Raw genomic sequence first — 14163 nt, 5'->3', positions numbered from 1 at the left:
CCGTGGTCGGGGGCTTGCGGCAGGGAAGGGCCGGGGGGACAGAGCGGCGGCCCCACGAGGATGCCGTCCTGGGCGGTGACCGTCACACGCAGACCCGCAGACCGAGCGCACGGCTTCCTTTACTCAACACCTCCTTACGTGCCGGGAACTGGGACATGATGATGGCAAGATGAACGCCCTGTGGGAGCTTAAAGTTCTGTGTTGGGATGAAGACGGGGCAGAAGGGAGAGAGGCGTAGAGACATGTGAAAAATCCGTCAGGGGTCAAAGAGCGGCGGGCCGTTCACACAGCGAAGAGAGGGCGTTCCGCCTGCCAAGGTCAACACAGACGGACCCGGGGCACAGGCCGGGGGAAAACCATCACGACCAGGACAGGTGCGCGATCCTGACCTCGACGTTCAAAACATGCGAGCTAGTGGACATGTCGTCTACAGATCCTGCAAATCCTGCGGACACAGCGAAAGTGTAAAGAAGAGCAAGGGAAGGGGAAAGGCAAAAGCCAGGCTCGCAGAGACCGAAGGAGCGGAGGGGGCAGGAGGGCGGGGCGACAGTGGCTGGTGGGGGCGACGCGCGGGGATGTCAAGGAACAGCTGGATTCCTCCCCTGTGTGTCCTGTTGGGATCCTTCACGTCTGACTTCTTACACTCTTGTCCCTATTCACTGTCGAATCAAACTCAAGTTTGAAAGCAGTCACTGTGACGAGTGAGGAGGCCCCCAGCTCAGATGGGCGGGGGGGAGGTGATGTCGGGAGAAAAGCCACTGGAGAAAACGGCACACTGTCCTTTGAGGACCTGAGCAAACGTCGGGGGAGAGTGTTCCAGCGAAGAGCGCCGTGCAGAGTCCAGGAGCCACAGAGGAAAAGTTCCCGAGGGCCTGAACGGGCAGGGGAGGGGGCAGTGGGAAGGCAGGGCTGGAAGGGCCCCCGGCCGCCCTGAGAGGCAGCGTGAGCCATTGAAAGACTGGCGCCGTCGGGTAAACAGACACGGTCAGTCATCTTCTAAAAAGACTCTTCTTGCTGCGGCAACGTGAGTTTATTCTGCTGTGCGGACGTCCCCCTCGGGGTCCTGCAGGCCTGAGAGCGATGCTGGCCCCTGACACGCACCACCAGTTCCACAAACACCGCCAAGGTGTCGGGCCACAACCGCAAGGCCCTTTGTTCCCACAGCCGACGGGCATTGACTACGGACTCTTATGAGCACGAACACACACAGTTTGTGCAAACCAATGTTTTTTGCACCCTGACTTAAATATCAGTGCACCGGGAGAGACTACACCCACAAAGACATTCCAGTGGTGAATCTTCGTAAAGCAGACGCTCCTTCTCTAAAACAATCTCCTGCCACAAACCGACTTGACAATGAAAGGCTTTAATCCATCAGACCCATTTTAAACAAGCATTCCATCTAAATGCGCCTTTCTTCTTTGAAAGTACAGACAAGTGAAAAGTATGAATGCTGTAAACATTTTAAAATCATATCAGTAGGAAAATCAGTTTAAAAGCATATGTCTCTAGAGGCAGGAATAAACATGCATATATAATAATAATAATAATTATTATTATATAAAAAGGTACAAAGACAACAAAACAGAAAAACAGCACTGCCTCTGGTTTCATCATCACATCACCTAGTTCAAACCTGCAATTTGATTAGTAAATAATGACTGTATTTTTTGCCTCCTTTTCATTCTATTTGAAAAAAGAAAAGTCAACATTAACTCTTACTCTGCTGTAGAAAGTTAGATCAAATCATCTCCAAAGAACACAGTGACTTCAAAAGTCTTCGAAACTCTATGACCCAGCAACTCCTCCTCAGAGCATGTGCCCTAAAGGAGCTGGAAGCAGGGACTTGGGCGGACCGCTGTGCACACCTGTCCACGCAGCGCTGCTCAGAACCGTCCAGAAGAGGAAGCCTCCCAGGTGACCGATGATGGGTGAACGGGGTGTGCCACACCCACAGGGTGGAACATGGCTCGGCCTCAGAAAGGAAGGGGGTTCTCACCCAGGTCACGGCGTGGATGAACCCCGACAACATTCCGCTCAGTGAACAAAGCCGAAAGACAAATCCTTGGTGATCCCACTTACACAAGGTCCCAGAGTCATTGGATTCGTAGAAACAGGAAGGGAGAACGTGGGTGTGAGGGTCTGGGAGGAGGGCGTGGGGAGGTGTGGTTTACTGGGGACAGAGTTTCAGTTCTGCAAGACGAAAAATATTCCAAGATGGATGGTGGTGACACTAATAACAGCAATACATTTAATGCCACTGAGTCGCACACTTAGAAAGGGTTGACATGGTTTTACGTTAAGTACGTGTGTGTGCGTGCTAAGTCGCTTCAGTAGTGTCCAACTCTTTGCAACCCCATGGGCTGTAGCCTGACAGGCTCCTTTGTCAGTAGGATTCTCCAGGCAAGGATGCTGGAGTGGGTAGCCATTCCCTTCTCCAGGGATGGAACCCAGGCCTCTTACATCTGCTGCACTGGCAGGACGGTTCTTTACCACTAGTGCCGCCTGGGAAGCCCCTAACGTTATGTATATTTTACCCAATGAAACACAAAAGTCCCAAACCTAGACATCTTAATCGAGCCACACAACTGGTGATTTGTTGTAGATGGACTCACCTTGTCCCTCCCTGCGGCCCCGATGGCCCAGGTTCCTTAAAGGTCTCTGGGCTCCTCGGGGATGTCCTCTGAGGTCACAAGACTGACCGGAGACGAGGACATCCGCGTCCTCCTCGCTGTGGGAACAAACACATGTACCTGCTTCTGGCCCCCGAACGCCACCCCTGTTCTCACAACAAACCATCCTCAGAGGCCTCTGCCACCAGAACGGGGAGGAGTCTGTCAGCTGCACGTCGGCAGGGCAGATCCGGGCTCCGAGTGTTTCTCAGCTCACCTTCTCCAAGAACACCCACAGAGTGACCCCTTAGGCACTAAGATCCCTCGACAAGCACCTCGGCTCTGAACTCAAGCCGGACGCTGCCAAATTAGATGAACTGTGCTCAAAACAACACATCTCTCCATCTCTCCATTTAAACACCTCAGTCCCTGCTGGACACGAAGAGGAGGTCTCAGAGGGCTTAAAAACAGCACCTTCACACACTCCTCCCAGGTCTTTAATTACCTGCACATGCATTTATTACACGACTTGGGTCGCCATGAGCTAGAAACACACCAGTGATGCCGCTCCGGCTTGGAAAGTTCCCCAGGAGTTTAGAAATGGACCCGAGGGAAGACAAGAGGGGGCAGGACGGGACGCTTGGGAACACGGCCCCAGGGGAGCCCTGCAGCGGGGCAGACAGGCCTCAGCGCTGGACAGGAAGGAAGAAGGGAGACTCGCTTGCTGCACAGAGACCACAGCCGCAGCCCCGGCCGTGCACTCGGGAGGGGCACCGTCCTCCTTAACGAGTCTGCTCGTTTGGGAAGTCGGGGGAGGGGCTCCGAATAAAGCGGCCGCGGGAGGTTCCTGGTTCTTCTGAGACAGCCTTGTTCTTGGTGCCCGGAGGAGACTGGCACCTCTGGCCGCAGCCACTCTGCGGGCCCTGCTCCCCAGCGGCCAGGCCACGCCACGCTGGAGACAGCCAGGGCCCAGGGCCAACACTTGCATCAGATGGAAAAAGTGAGTCCTTTATAATCCAGCAATCCCACTTCTGAGTATATACCTCAAAGAACTGGAAGCAAGGTCTCATCCCTGCTCCCTTCATCAGCCAGAAGGTGGGCGCAACCCACCTTCTGTTCAGGGGCGGAAGGACAGATAAACTACACACGGCCTAGACAGACACTGGAATACTGCTCAGGCTTAAAACAGAAACCTGGCCACGTTTTACAACATAGGTGAAGCTTGAGGACATTGTAACTTAAATAAACCAGCGCAAAAGGATAAATACTGCATGATGCCACTGGCGTGAGGTCCCCAGAGGACTCAGATGCAGATAGAAAGTAGACCGTGGGTAGTGGGGGCTGGCGAGGGGGAGGGGAGGCCAGCGTGTCACGGGGCACAGTTTCAGTGGGAGACGGACGGTGGTGACGGCTGCATAACAAAGTGAATGTACTTAACAACCAGTTAGAAAGGGTTACGACGGGGAACTTTCTGTTAGAGCTTTATACCACAATTAGACAATGTTTTAAAAGTGCACGCAGAGGGTCAGCGTGTAGTAAGAGAAATAAGCCGGTGATTTCTGTGTGAGCAGCCAGGGAAGACTCTCTGAGGAGGGCCCGAAGGTGGAGGGCAAGGTGACGTCTAGACCGAGCTCGAGGGCATCTTTAGTCCGCTGCCCCCAGGTCGTCGATCAGTCGTGGAAGCAGAGGGGTGAGCGATCAGTTCCGAATCCAGCCAATCCTCTCGGCTTCCGGTCCGAATCTGTCTAGTCCACAAGGCTTTCATGAGAAATCTCAGCTAATTACCGCTACCATTCATAACCACCTATGTGACACCACCATGTGCCCTTCCCCTCATCCTTCATAGATGAGAAATGGACCATCAGCCTTTCCAGCTCCACACACACACTCCTACTCTGACAGTGCCATGAATTCCTTCATTCACCCAACTCATATTTAGACACCCTTTCTGTTCCAGGCACAGTCCTGGGTACCAGAGATACAGGGGGAAAGAAGGATGAGAGGTCCTGCTCCGTGGAGCTTACTCCAGAGCAGGGGGTGGTACTGATGGAGACACAGATGAATCAGTAAATCAGTAAATCTCCAGGGAGTGATGGATGCTGGGAAAAAGGCAGACGGTCCTAAAGGAATAATGTGGGTGATGACCACCGATGTGACGTGAGCAGAATCATAGTGACAAGACGTGGCCCAGCCTGCAGAGGTCCAGGACGCAGCGTTTCAGGCAGAGGGCAAGGCCAGCACGGATGACCCAAGGAAGCAGGGGGAGCCCAGCACACAGAGAATGGAAAGTTCACTTTGGCTGGAAAACAGTGAGGTCAGCAGGAGGCAGGCCTCATAGGACCTCACAGGCCATGAGGAGGAGCTGGGGCTGCACCATGAAAGCTGCTGGAGCGTGAGGCGACGATCACGGGTCGCTCCCCACACCCTTTGCCCCGTCTCCTGCGGGCTTGTGGATGTTCCAGACGAAGCAATATTGCCCAGCACCACCCCCTGTCCCCAGCAACCGGCTGTGGGCAGGACACTAAGGGGAGGTAAGGTGTGGTATCCTCAACCTCTGAGAGGTGACCTTCATGGGAAGAGCATCCCTGCATCCTCTCTCCCACCACTGTGCTGGCCGTAATGCGGACGTGAGTGCAGAATTAGCAGACAGAGAGAGTCCGGGCCCCAGAGTCAGGAGACTGTCCGTACCAGCCCTGGGCGACTCCAGTGAGGACAGACATTACCAGCTACTTTGTGTAGATCCCTGTCATTTGGGGTTTTCCTGCTGTCACAGTGAAGCCGCTGCTGACTAACCCCGAGGGTCTGCGGCGGATGGGTACAAGTTCTGGTTCACGCCGTATAAATATCGCCCCGGTTGTAAGAGAAGAATCAATTGCATGGCTCGACCAGGAAGATGGTTCAGGAAGCTGTTGTGGCTATTCGGGCAAGTAATGGAAAGGCTTTGCCTCAGGGGCAGTAGCTGGACAAGTGATCTGTAGGACTTGATGATCAAGAAGACAGTGACTCAAACTCAGCTGGAGCCCTGGTGCGGACGGTGGTCCTCGACTGAGGCTGGCAGGATGAGGGGGTGAGGTCGGGAGGCTGGCGGGGTGATGAGGGCTCTGCTTCAGCCCTGAAGCAGGCACCTGAAAGGCCTCCAACAGCCAAGCTGAATACCCTCCGGGCCATGGGGTGGAACTCGGCAGGGAAGTAAGAGCTGGTGAAATAACTCACCCCCAGATGATTTAACACCACATTTCCAGCGGCACAGGCTTCCCAGGCAGGTCAGCGGTAAAGAACCCACCTGCCAATGGCAACCTGGGTCGGGAAGATTCTCTGGAGGAGGAAACGGCAACCCACCCCAGTATTCCTGCCTGGGAAATCCCATGGGCACAGGAGCCTGGCGGGCTACAGTGTATGCGGTCGCAAAAGAGTCAGACAGGATTGTGTGACTAAACAACGTGGCGTGTGGTTCCAGCAGCGCCGACCAACACAGACTTTAATTCATTAAACTTCATTAGCGTTATAGCCACGCTGCCCTGCTCAACGGCCCGTGGTGACGTCAGAGCCCTGGGCGGTGTAGACAGCCCACTCTCAGAACAGCTGAAGGCCTCTGCGACCGCTCTGGTCTACGCCTCTTACCATGGATTTGCTTTGTCTCACAAGCTGAGGTGCGAGAGAGAGTGGAGAGAAAATCATTTATTTTATTTTATTTCTTCTTCTGTAACGTGGACCGCAAACCACCACTGTTCTCACGCCCTTGCCCAAATGCTTCAGGTTCATGTCTCTCCACTGCTCACAACAATTCCCAGGATTCACAGAGGGCAGAGGTCTGCATGACGGTTCAGAAGGTAACCAGCCTGAGGTCTCAACTGTTCTTTTACTCGGGGTTGCCTTCTCAACCCTGAGAGAGGATGGGAGCCTAAGAGACGCTCTTGCATCAGCTGAAGGCAGACGCCTCCATGCCCTCGCCCCAGCCCCACACGGACGCCAAGCAGCGGTGAAGCGACAGAAAAGCCAGCCATGCAAATGTCGCTTCTACGGTCACAAGGCGGACGGGGAGACTGCCAGACAGGAGAGCCTGGAAGAGCACCAAAAGAGCAATCATCCCTGCAGAGAACATGAAATGAGACCCTACAGTGACCCCACAAAGAAGCAGAAAACAAACACCCCCACAAATGAGTGGGTCAGAGACCAGCCGGGTGTCCGGGTGACGATCACAAACGAAAAGCAAGGTCTGGGCTCCGCGACACTCCTCCCGGGTTCCCTGCAAACCCACCTCCACTGGGCGGCGACCTCTGTGTCACTTGTTCAGTCGCTCAGTCGTATCCAACTTTTTTGAGACCCCATGAACTGTAGCCCACCAGGCTCCTCTGTCCATGGGATTCTCCAGGCAAGAATACTGGAGAGGGTTGCCATGCCCTCCTCCAGGGGATCTTCCCGACCCAGGGATTGAACCCACATCTCCTGCATTGGCAGGCAGATTCTTTACCACTGAGGCACCAGGGAAGCAAGTGATTCAGTTTCACCCTTGTAAAGAACAAGATCCGAGTACCCTGGAGCAAGTTGATATCCAACAAGCTCCAGGCTGACATCCAGGTTCCAGCAACATCCCTGCCCTCCAAGAGCCGCGCAAACACCAGGATAGCCGCCGAAGGGTGATTCTGGAGGGGACCCTCTTGTCTGTGACAAAACTGCCAAGAGAAGGAAGGCTGGGGTAACTTCATCCTTGAGAACCAGAGATCTGAGTCACTCGTTCCCCACTGAACCACGTCCGGGGACGCCTTCTGTGACAGAGGACAGTTCGGTTCAAACCGGTCAGAACCAGGGAGAACTAGAACAGCACAGTCACCACGGGATGAGAGGACAGGACCCCCAGCACCGCCTCCCCGAAACACAGAATGGAGCAAATGCTTTCTCACAGAGGCGGTGATGGCTGTCCTCGGCCTCCAGAGTGAAGCCTGGGCACCTCACCCGGCACCCACGCCCCGGGGGGCCCCAGTCCTCCGGGGAAACCTTCTCCTTCCCCATGGAGACTCCCTGGAGAGTCACACCTGCTGATCAGGCTCCTGGGTGAGCGGGAGGAGCATCGGGGGAAGGTGCTTGGTCATCAGCTGGACGCGGCCAGAGAGGAAGTGGACCCTGGAAAGGGAGGGGGTTGAGGCAGGAGAAGCCATCAACCTGGGGGTGGGGGAGGGGGAGCTGAGGGTGGCGGGAATGGGGCCAGGGAGAGGGCCCCGCGGTGGGGCTGGACTCCGGACTTTAGAACACGGTTCCTGAGTTGGGGAGAGGCCTGCGGCCACCTGAGGACACGTTCCAAGCAGTCTGCAGAAACTCGTACATTTTATGTTCTCATGTCAGTGAAAACTCACCTACTGATACATTAACATAAGCATCACCCTGACTGTCTGGTGAGCAGCCAGGAACCCAGCATGGAGCTAGGACTTCAGGCCCATGTTTGTGTCTGAATTTACACTCACAAAGGCCAAAGGTCACCCTGACCGGCGGCACAGATTCAGGCTAAATAGTGGTTTGAACACAGTAGCAGGAGAACAGACTCTCCACACATGTAGACAGCAGTCCAGGACGTGATCAGGCTGAAGCCGGCCATGGAAAGGCCACTGGAGCACTAGGACTGTGGGTTTGGTAGGGTCGGAAGGGTAGGTGTTTGCTATTTGCACTGGATGCTCAGAGGCCAGAGGAGTTTAGCGCACTCTGGGTCCTGTGGGTGATGAGGGACCAGCTTGAGCCTAGTGCATCCTGGGTAATGTGAGTGGTCAGGGGAGCCTAGAGCATCCTGGGTAAAGTGGTTAGGGACCGGCCAGAGCCTAGAGCGCTCTGGGTAATGAGAGTGGTTAGGAGCCAGCTGGAGCCTAGAGCACCCTGGGTAATGAGAGTGGTTAGGAGCCAGTTGGAGCCTAGAGCACCCTGGGTAATGAGAGTGGTTAGGACCCAGCTGGAGCCTAGAGCACCCTGGGTAATGAGAGTGGTTAGGACCCAGCTGGAGCCTAGAGCACCCTGGGTAATGAGAGTGGTTAGGACCCAGCTGGAGCCTAGAGCACCCTGGGTAATGAGAGTGGTTAGGACCCAGCTGGAGCCTAGAGCACCCTGGGTAATGAGAGTGGTTAGGACCCAGCTGGAGCCTAGAGCACCCTGGGTAAAGTGGTTAGGGACCGGCCAGAGCCTAGAGCACCCTGGGTAATGAGTGGTTAGGAGCCAGTTGGAGCCTATAGCATCCTGGGTAATGAGAGTGGTTAGGAGCCAGCTGGAGCCTAGAGCATCCTGGGTAATGAGAGTGGTTAGGGACCGGCCAGAGCCTAGAGCACCCTGGGTAATGAGAGTGGCTGGGGGCTGGGTAGAGACCAGAATCACGGGCGGGAAGCCTGGGAAGGAGGCTAGGACAATGCACAGAGATTCTGTCCTCCGTGACCATGGGACAGGCCAGGCTCCTGCAGGTTTCGAAGAAGAAAGGTAGAGTTTTAGATGCACGTTTCGGGGGGCTGGTCAGGCTGGGGCAGTGGAGAGCTCAGGCCAAGCTGAAAGCTGCAGGCCGTTGCGGCGTCTGGGAGAGGAAGGAGAGCCTGTGTGAAGGCCTCGGCCACGGGGAAGAAGAGATTCTGAGGAGGCGGGACGAGTCCCAGGTCACTGAGAGCGGATAAGGGAGGGGCCGGGACCCGGCGACCAGCTGGGCACCTGGACCGAGTCTCCTCCACACGGTGGGGCGAGGGGGGCAGCCCGGGATTTCGATTCCAAACCCTATAGATTTTGAAGCCAGTGGCCTCTCCCTCCTCCGGCAGGTTGTTGAGGCTGATGACAGGCAGCTTCACGTTCAGACATGACAAATGGATGGTGCCTTAGGGGCACCTGAGGGGGCTGACTTAGCAGGCAGTCGTCTGTCCAGAAGTTCGAGGGCAGTCACAGGCTCCGCAGAGCTGAGTGTGCTAAGAACCTGACTGACAGGAGAAGTAAGTGGGTGGAGGGAGGCAGGAAGCGGTAACCTGAGAGACCACTGGGACGTCAGGACGGCCTGATAACCAGGGCGCGAAGAAAGGGCCGGTGAGAGTGGCCAGGAATGCAGGCCGAGGACTGAGAAATGCAGACAGTGGATGGAGCAATGGTCGCCCCGTAGGCAAGAGGTAACCGGGGCAAAAGCAGCTTCCATACAGTGACCACTGTGATCTAAATCATTTCAAGCATTGCTTTTAGTTCCTGTGTTCCCCAGAAAAATACCACCTTGTCTTCATGTCAAGTATTTTAGGAAGAAAATAACTTTTAGAAAAAAATTTGGTAAAATATATATAATATAAAATTTACCATCGCCACCATTTTTAAGTGAGGAAGTTAGGGGCTTAAGGGCATCTGCATTGTTGTGCAAGAAAATAACAGTGGTAAATTTTCCTTATCACTGGACAGGAAAAACCAAGTTAGAAGGCAAGACGGTAATGAGATTTTTTTCCTTGAAGTTGCCTAAAACAGTGCATTATCTTGGCTCGACAGCGGGGAACTCAGAACTGCAGCAGAGCTGCAGAGGCAGCTGTGTCCTTCTTGGGATGTGACGTTGCTCACGCTGAAGGCAGGGTGTGTGTGTGTGTGTGAGTGTGCACACGCCTGTGCGTGTCTGTGTGTGTGTGCACATATCTGTGTGTATCTGTGTGTGCACACACCTGTGTGTGTCTGTGTGCGTGCACACGCCTGTGTGTGCACACACCTGTGTGTGTCTGTGTGTGTGCGCACACGCCTGTGCATGTCTGTTTGTGAGTGTGCACAGACCTGTGCGTGTCTGTGTGTGTGTGCGCGCACACGCCTGTGTGTCTGTGTGTGTGTCTGTGTGTGAGTGTGCACACACCTGTGCGTGTCTGTGTGTGTGTGTACATGCCTGTGCGTGTCTGTGTGAGTGTGTGTGCACACGCCTGTGCATGTTAGTGTGAGTGTGAGTGTGCACACGCCTGTGTGTGTCTGTGTTTGAGTGTGTGTGTGTCTGTGTGTGTGTGTCTGTGTGTTGTGTGTGACTGTGTGTGTGTGTGTCTATGCATGTCTGTGCGTGTCTGTGTGAGTGTGTGTGTGCACACATCTGTGCGTGTCTGTGTGTGTGTCCACACGCCTGTGCATGTCTGTGTGTGTGTGCACACGCCTGTGTCTGTGTGTGTGTGCACACGCCTGTGTGTGTGTGTACACACCTGTGCATATCTGTGTGTGTGTGCACATGCCTGTGTGTGTTTGTGCGTGTCTGTGTGTGCACATGCCTGTGTGTGTCTGTGTGTGAGTGTGTGTGCACATGCTTGTGTGTGTCTGTGCGTGTCTGTGTGTGCACACACCTGTGCGTGTCTGTGTGTGTACACATACCTGTGCGTGTCTGTGTGAGTGTGTGTGCACACGCCTGTGTGTGTCTGTGCGTGTCTGTGTGAGTGTGTGTGTGCACATGCCTGTGTGTGTCTGTGCGTGTCTGTGTGTGCACACACCTGTGCGTGTCTGTGTGTGTACACATACCTGTGCGTGTCTGTGTGAGTGTGTGTGCACACGCCTGTGTGTGTCTGTGTGAGTGTGTGTGCACATGCCTGTGTGTGTCTGTGCGTGTCTGTGTGTGCACATGCCTGTGCGTGTCTGTGTGTGCACATGCCTGTGTGTGTCTGTGCGTGTCTGTGTGAGTGTGTGTGCACATGCCTGTGTGTATCTGTGTGTGCACACACCTGTGTGTGTCTCTCTGTGCGCGCGCACATGCCTGTGTGTCTGTGTGTGTGTGCACACGCCTGTGCATGTCTGTGTGTGAGTGTGCACACACCTGTGTGTGTCTGTGTGTGCGCGCACACACCTGTGTGTCTGTGTGTGTGTCTGTGTGTGTGTGCACACGCCTGTGCATGTCTGTGTGTGAGTGTGCACACACCTGTGTGTGTCTGTGTGCGCGCGCACACACCTGTGTGTCTGTGTGTGTGTCTGTGTGTGTGTGCACACGCCTGTGCATGTGTTTGTGAGTGTGCACACACCTGTGCATGTCTGTGTGTGTCTGTGTGTGTGTGCACATGCCTGTGTGTCTGTGTGAGTGTGCACATGCCTGTGTGTGTCTGTGTGTGCATACGCCTGTGTGTGTCTGTGTGAGTGTGTGTGCACATGCCTGTGCGTGTTAGTGTGAGTGTGAGTGTGCACATGCCTGTGCGTGTCTGTGCGTGTCTGTGTGAGTGTGTGTCTGTGTGTGTGTATCTGTGTGTGTCTGTGTGTTGTGTGTGACTGTGTGTGTGTGTCTGTGCGTGTCTGTGTGTGTGTGCGCGCACACGCCTGTGTGTCTGTGTGTATGTCTGTGTGTGAGTGTGTGTGCACACGCCTGTGCATGTCTGTGTGTGAGTGCGCGCACATGCCTGAGTGTCTGTGTGTATGTCTGTGTGTGTGTGTGCACACGCCTGTGCGTGTCTGTGTGAGTGTGCACATGCCTGTGCGTGTCTGTGTGAGTGTGTGTGTGCATACGCCTGTGCGTGTCTGTGCGTGTCTGTGTGAGTGTGTGTGCACATGCCTGTGCGTGTTAGTGTGTGTGCATACGCCTGTGTGTGTCTGTGCATGTCTGTGCGTGTCTGTGTGAGTGTGTGTGCACACCCCTGTGCGTGTCTTTGTGTGTGCGCACACACGCCTGTGTGTCTGTGTGTATGTCTGTGTGTGAGTGTGTGTGTGCACACGCCTGTGTGTGTCTGTGTGTGTGTGCACACATGCCTGTGTGTGTCTGTGTGAGTGGGCACATGCCTGTGCGTGTCTGTGTGAGTGTGTGTGTGCATACGCCTGTGCGTGTCTGTGTGTGTCTGTGTGAATGTGTGTGCACACGCCTGTGCGTGTTAGTGTGTGAGTGTGCACACGCCTGTGCGTGTCTGAGTGTGTGTGTGTCTGTGTGTGCGTGTCTGTGTGTGTGTGTGTCTGTGTGTGTGTCTGTGTCTGTGTGTGTCTGTGTGTTGTGTGTGACTGTGTGTGTGTGTCTATGCGTGTCTGTGCGTGTCTGTGTGAGTGTGTGTGTGCACACCCCTGTGCGTGTCTGTGTGTGTGTGTGTGCACATGCCTGTGTGTGTCTGTGTGAGTGTGCATATGCCTGTGTGTGTCTATGCGTGTCTGTGCGTGTCTGTGTGAGTGTGTGTGTGCACACCCCTGTGCGTGTCTGTGTGTGTGTGTGTGTGCACATGCCTGTGTGTGTCTGTGTGTGTGCACACGCCTGTGTCTATGTGTGAGTGTGCACACGCCTGTGTCTGTGTGTGAGTGTGCACACGCCTGTGCGTATCTGTGCGTGTCTGTGTGTGTGTGTGTGCACATGCCTGTGTGTGTCTGTGTGTGTGCACACGCCTGTGTCTATGTGTGAGTGTGCACACGCCTGTGTCTGTGTGTGTGTGTGCACACGCCTGTGCGTATCTGTGCGTGTCTGTGTGAGTGTGTGTGTGCACATGCCTGTGTGTGTCTGTGCGTTTCTGTGTGTGCACACACTTATGCATGTCTGTGTGTGTACACATGCCTGTGCGTGTCTGTGTGAGTGTGTGTGCACACCCCTCTGCGTGTCTGTGTGTGTGTGTGTGTGTGTGGCGGGGTGCTGAGCAGTGTTCTGATGTTAAGGAGTAAAAAGGAGAGACTGAGGAGGATGTGATGATGGCTTTTTTTTCCATTTATTTTTATTAGTTGGAGGCTGATTACAATACTGTAGTGGTTTCTGTCACACAGATGATGGCTTTTAAACCGCCAGCTGACGTGCAGTGCTGGTGTCGTCTCAGGCGTACAGCAAAGTGATTCGGTTACATTTCTTTTCAGTATTTTTTTCCACTCCAGGTTGTTACGAGATACTGACTCTAGTGCTGTGGGCTACATGGCAGGAGCGTGTTGTTTGTTTTATACACAGCAGTATGTATCTGCTGATCCCAACCTCCTAGTCTATCCCTCCCCCTTTCTTTTCTCCCTCCTGTACACACAGTTTGCTTCCTATGTCTGAGAGTCTGTTTCTGTTTTGTAAATAAACTCCCCTGTATTAGTTTTTAGATTCCACACATAAGTGGCATCATGATATCTGTCTTGTCTGACTGACCTCACTATGAGCAGGTCCATCCACATTGCCGCAAAGGGCACTGCTTCGTTCTTTTTAAGGCCGAGCAATATTCCGTTGTACACACACACCACATCTTCTGAAGCCAGTCAGCTGTTGATGGGCAGAAAGGCATGTTGCCTTTGCATGCCTGGCCCCTAGCAGCACACAGCAAGTACTCAAGCTCATCACGGCCCGCTGGTACCCAGGAGGCCCTCAGACACTTGCTGAGGGAGGAAGAAAGCCATCCTGCTTTCACAGGCTGCCCCAAGCGAAGCCCAGACTCTGAAGCCCAGCTGCTCTGGCGAGGCGCAGTCACACCGGCGCTGACAGCAAGCGGTCATGGCTCCTCCTCTTGGGAGTCACATTTCTCTCTGGTCTCACCGCCAAAGTTCTGTTTTGTTGCATTTTGTTTTGGCCAATAGGAGTCTCGGGAAACCACTCATGACTTCACCTCCCACCAGATCCATTTGGATGTCTTTGAAGAAGCCTGGTCTTCACCTGCTCCCAAGGTGACGCTCACTTTCTCTCTCTTCT

The 14163-nt window shown here is 54.3% G+C and overlaps 1 protein-coding gene across 5 annotated transcripts in view; it reads right to left on the bottom strand.

The window, feature by feature from the left end:
- The window catches only part of SLC22A23 (solute carrier family 22 member 23), a 132127-nt gene that overhangs the window by 69767 nt on the left and 48197 nt on the right, over window positions 1–14163 (bottom strand). For 3 of the 5 annotated variants that reach the window (XR_010660106.1, XR_010660109.1, XM_065913367.1), the window contains one exon: window positions 13248–14161. The exons of the other annotated variants lie outside the window; for them this stretch is intronic. Coding sequence is in view for 1 of the 3 variants with exons in the window: in XM_065913367.1 (XP_065769439.1) it covers window positions 14124–14161 (38 nt within the window). In the remaining 2 variants the exon portion in view is untranslated. Of the gene's footprint in view, window positions 1–13247; window positions 14162–14163 lie in introns of those variants that run through there. 5 annotated transcript variants of the gene reach the window in all.

This window comes from Muntiacus reevesi, chromosome 20 (assembly GCF_963930625.1).
Source record: "Muntiacus reevesi chromosome 20, mMunRee1.1, whole genome shotgun sequence".
Classification (NCBI taxonomy): Eukaryota; Metazoa; Chordata; class Mammalia; order Artiodactyla; family Cervidae; genus Muntiacus; species Muntiacus reevesi.
The sequence above is the reverse complement of the archived record's forward strand: the minus strand, read 5'-3'. Positions and strand labels throughout refer to the sequence as shown.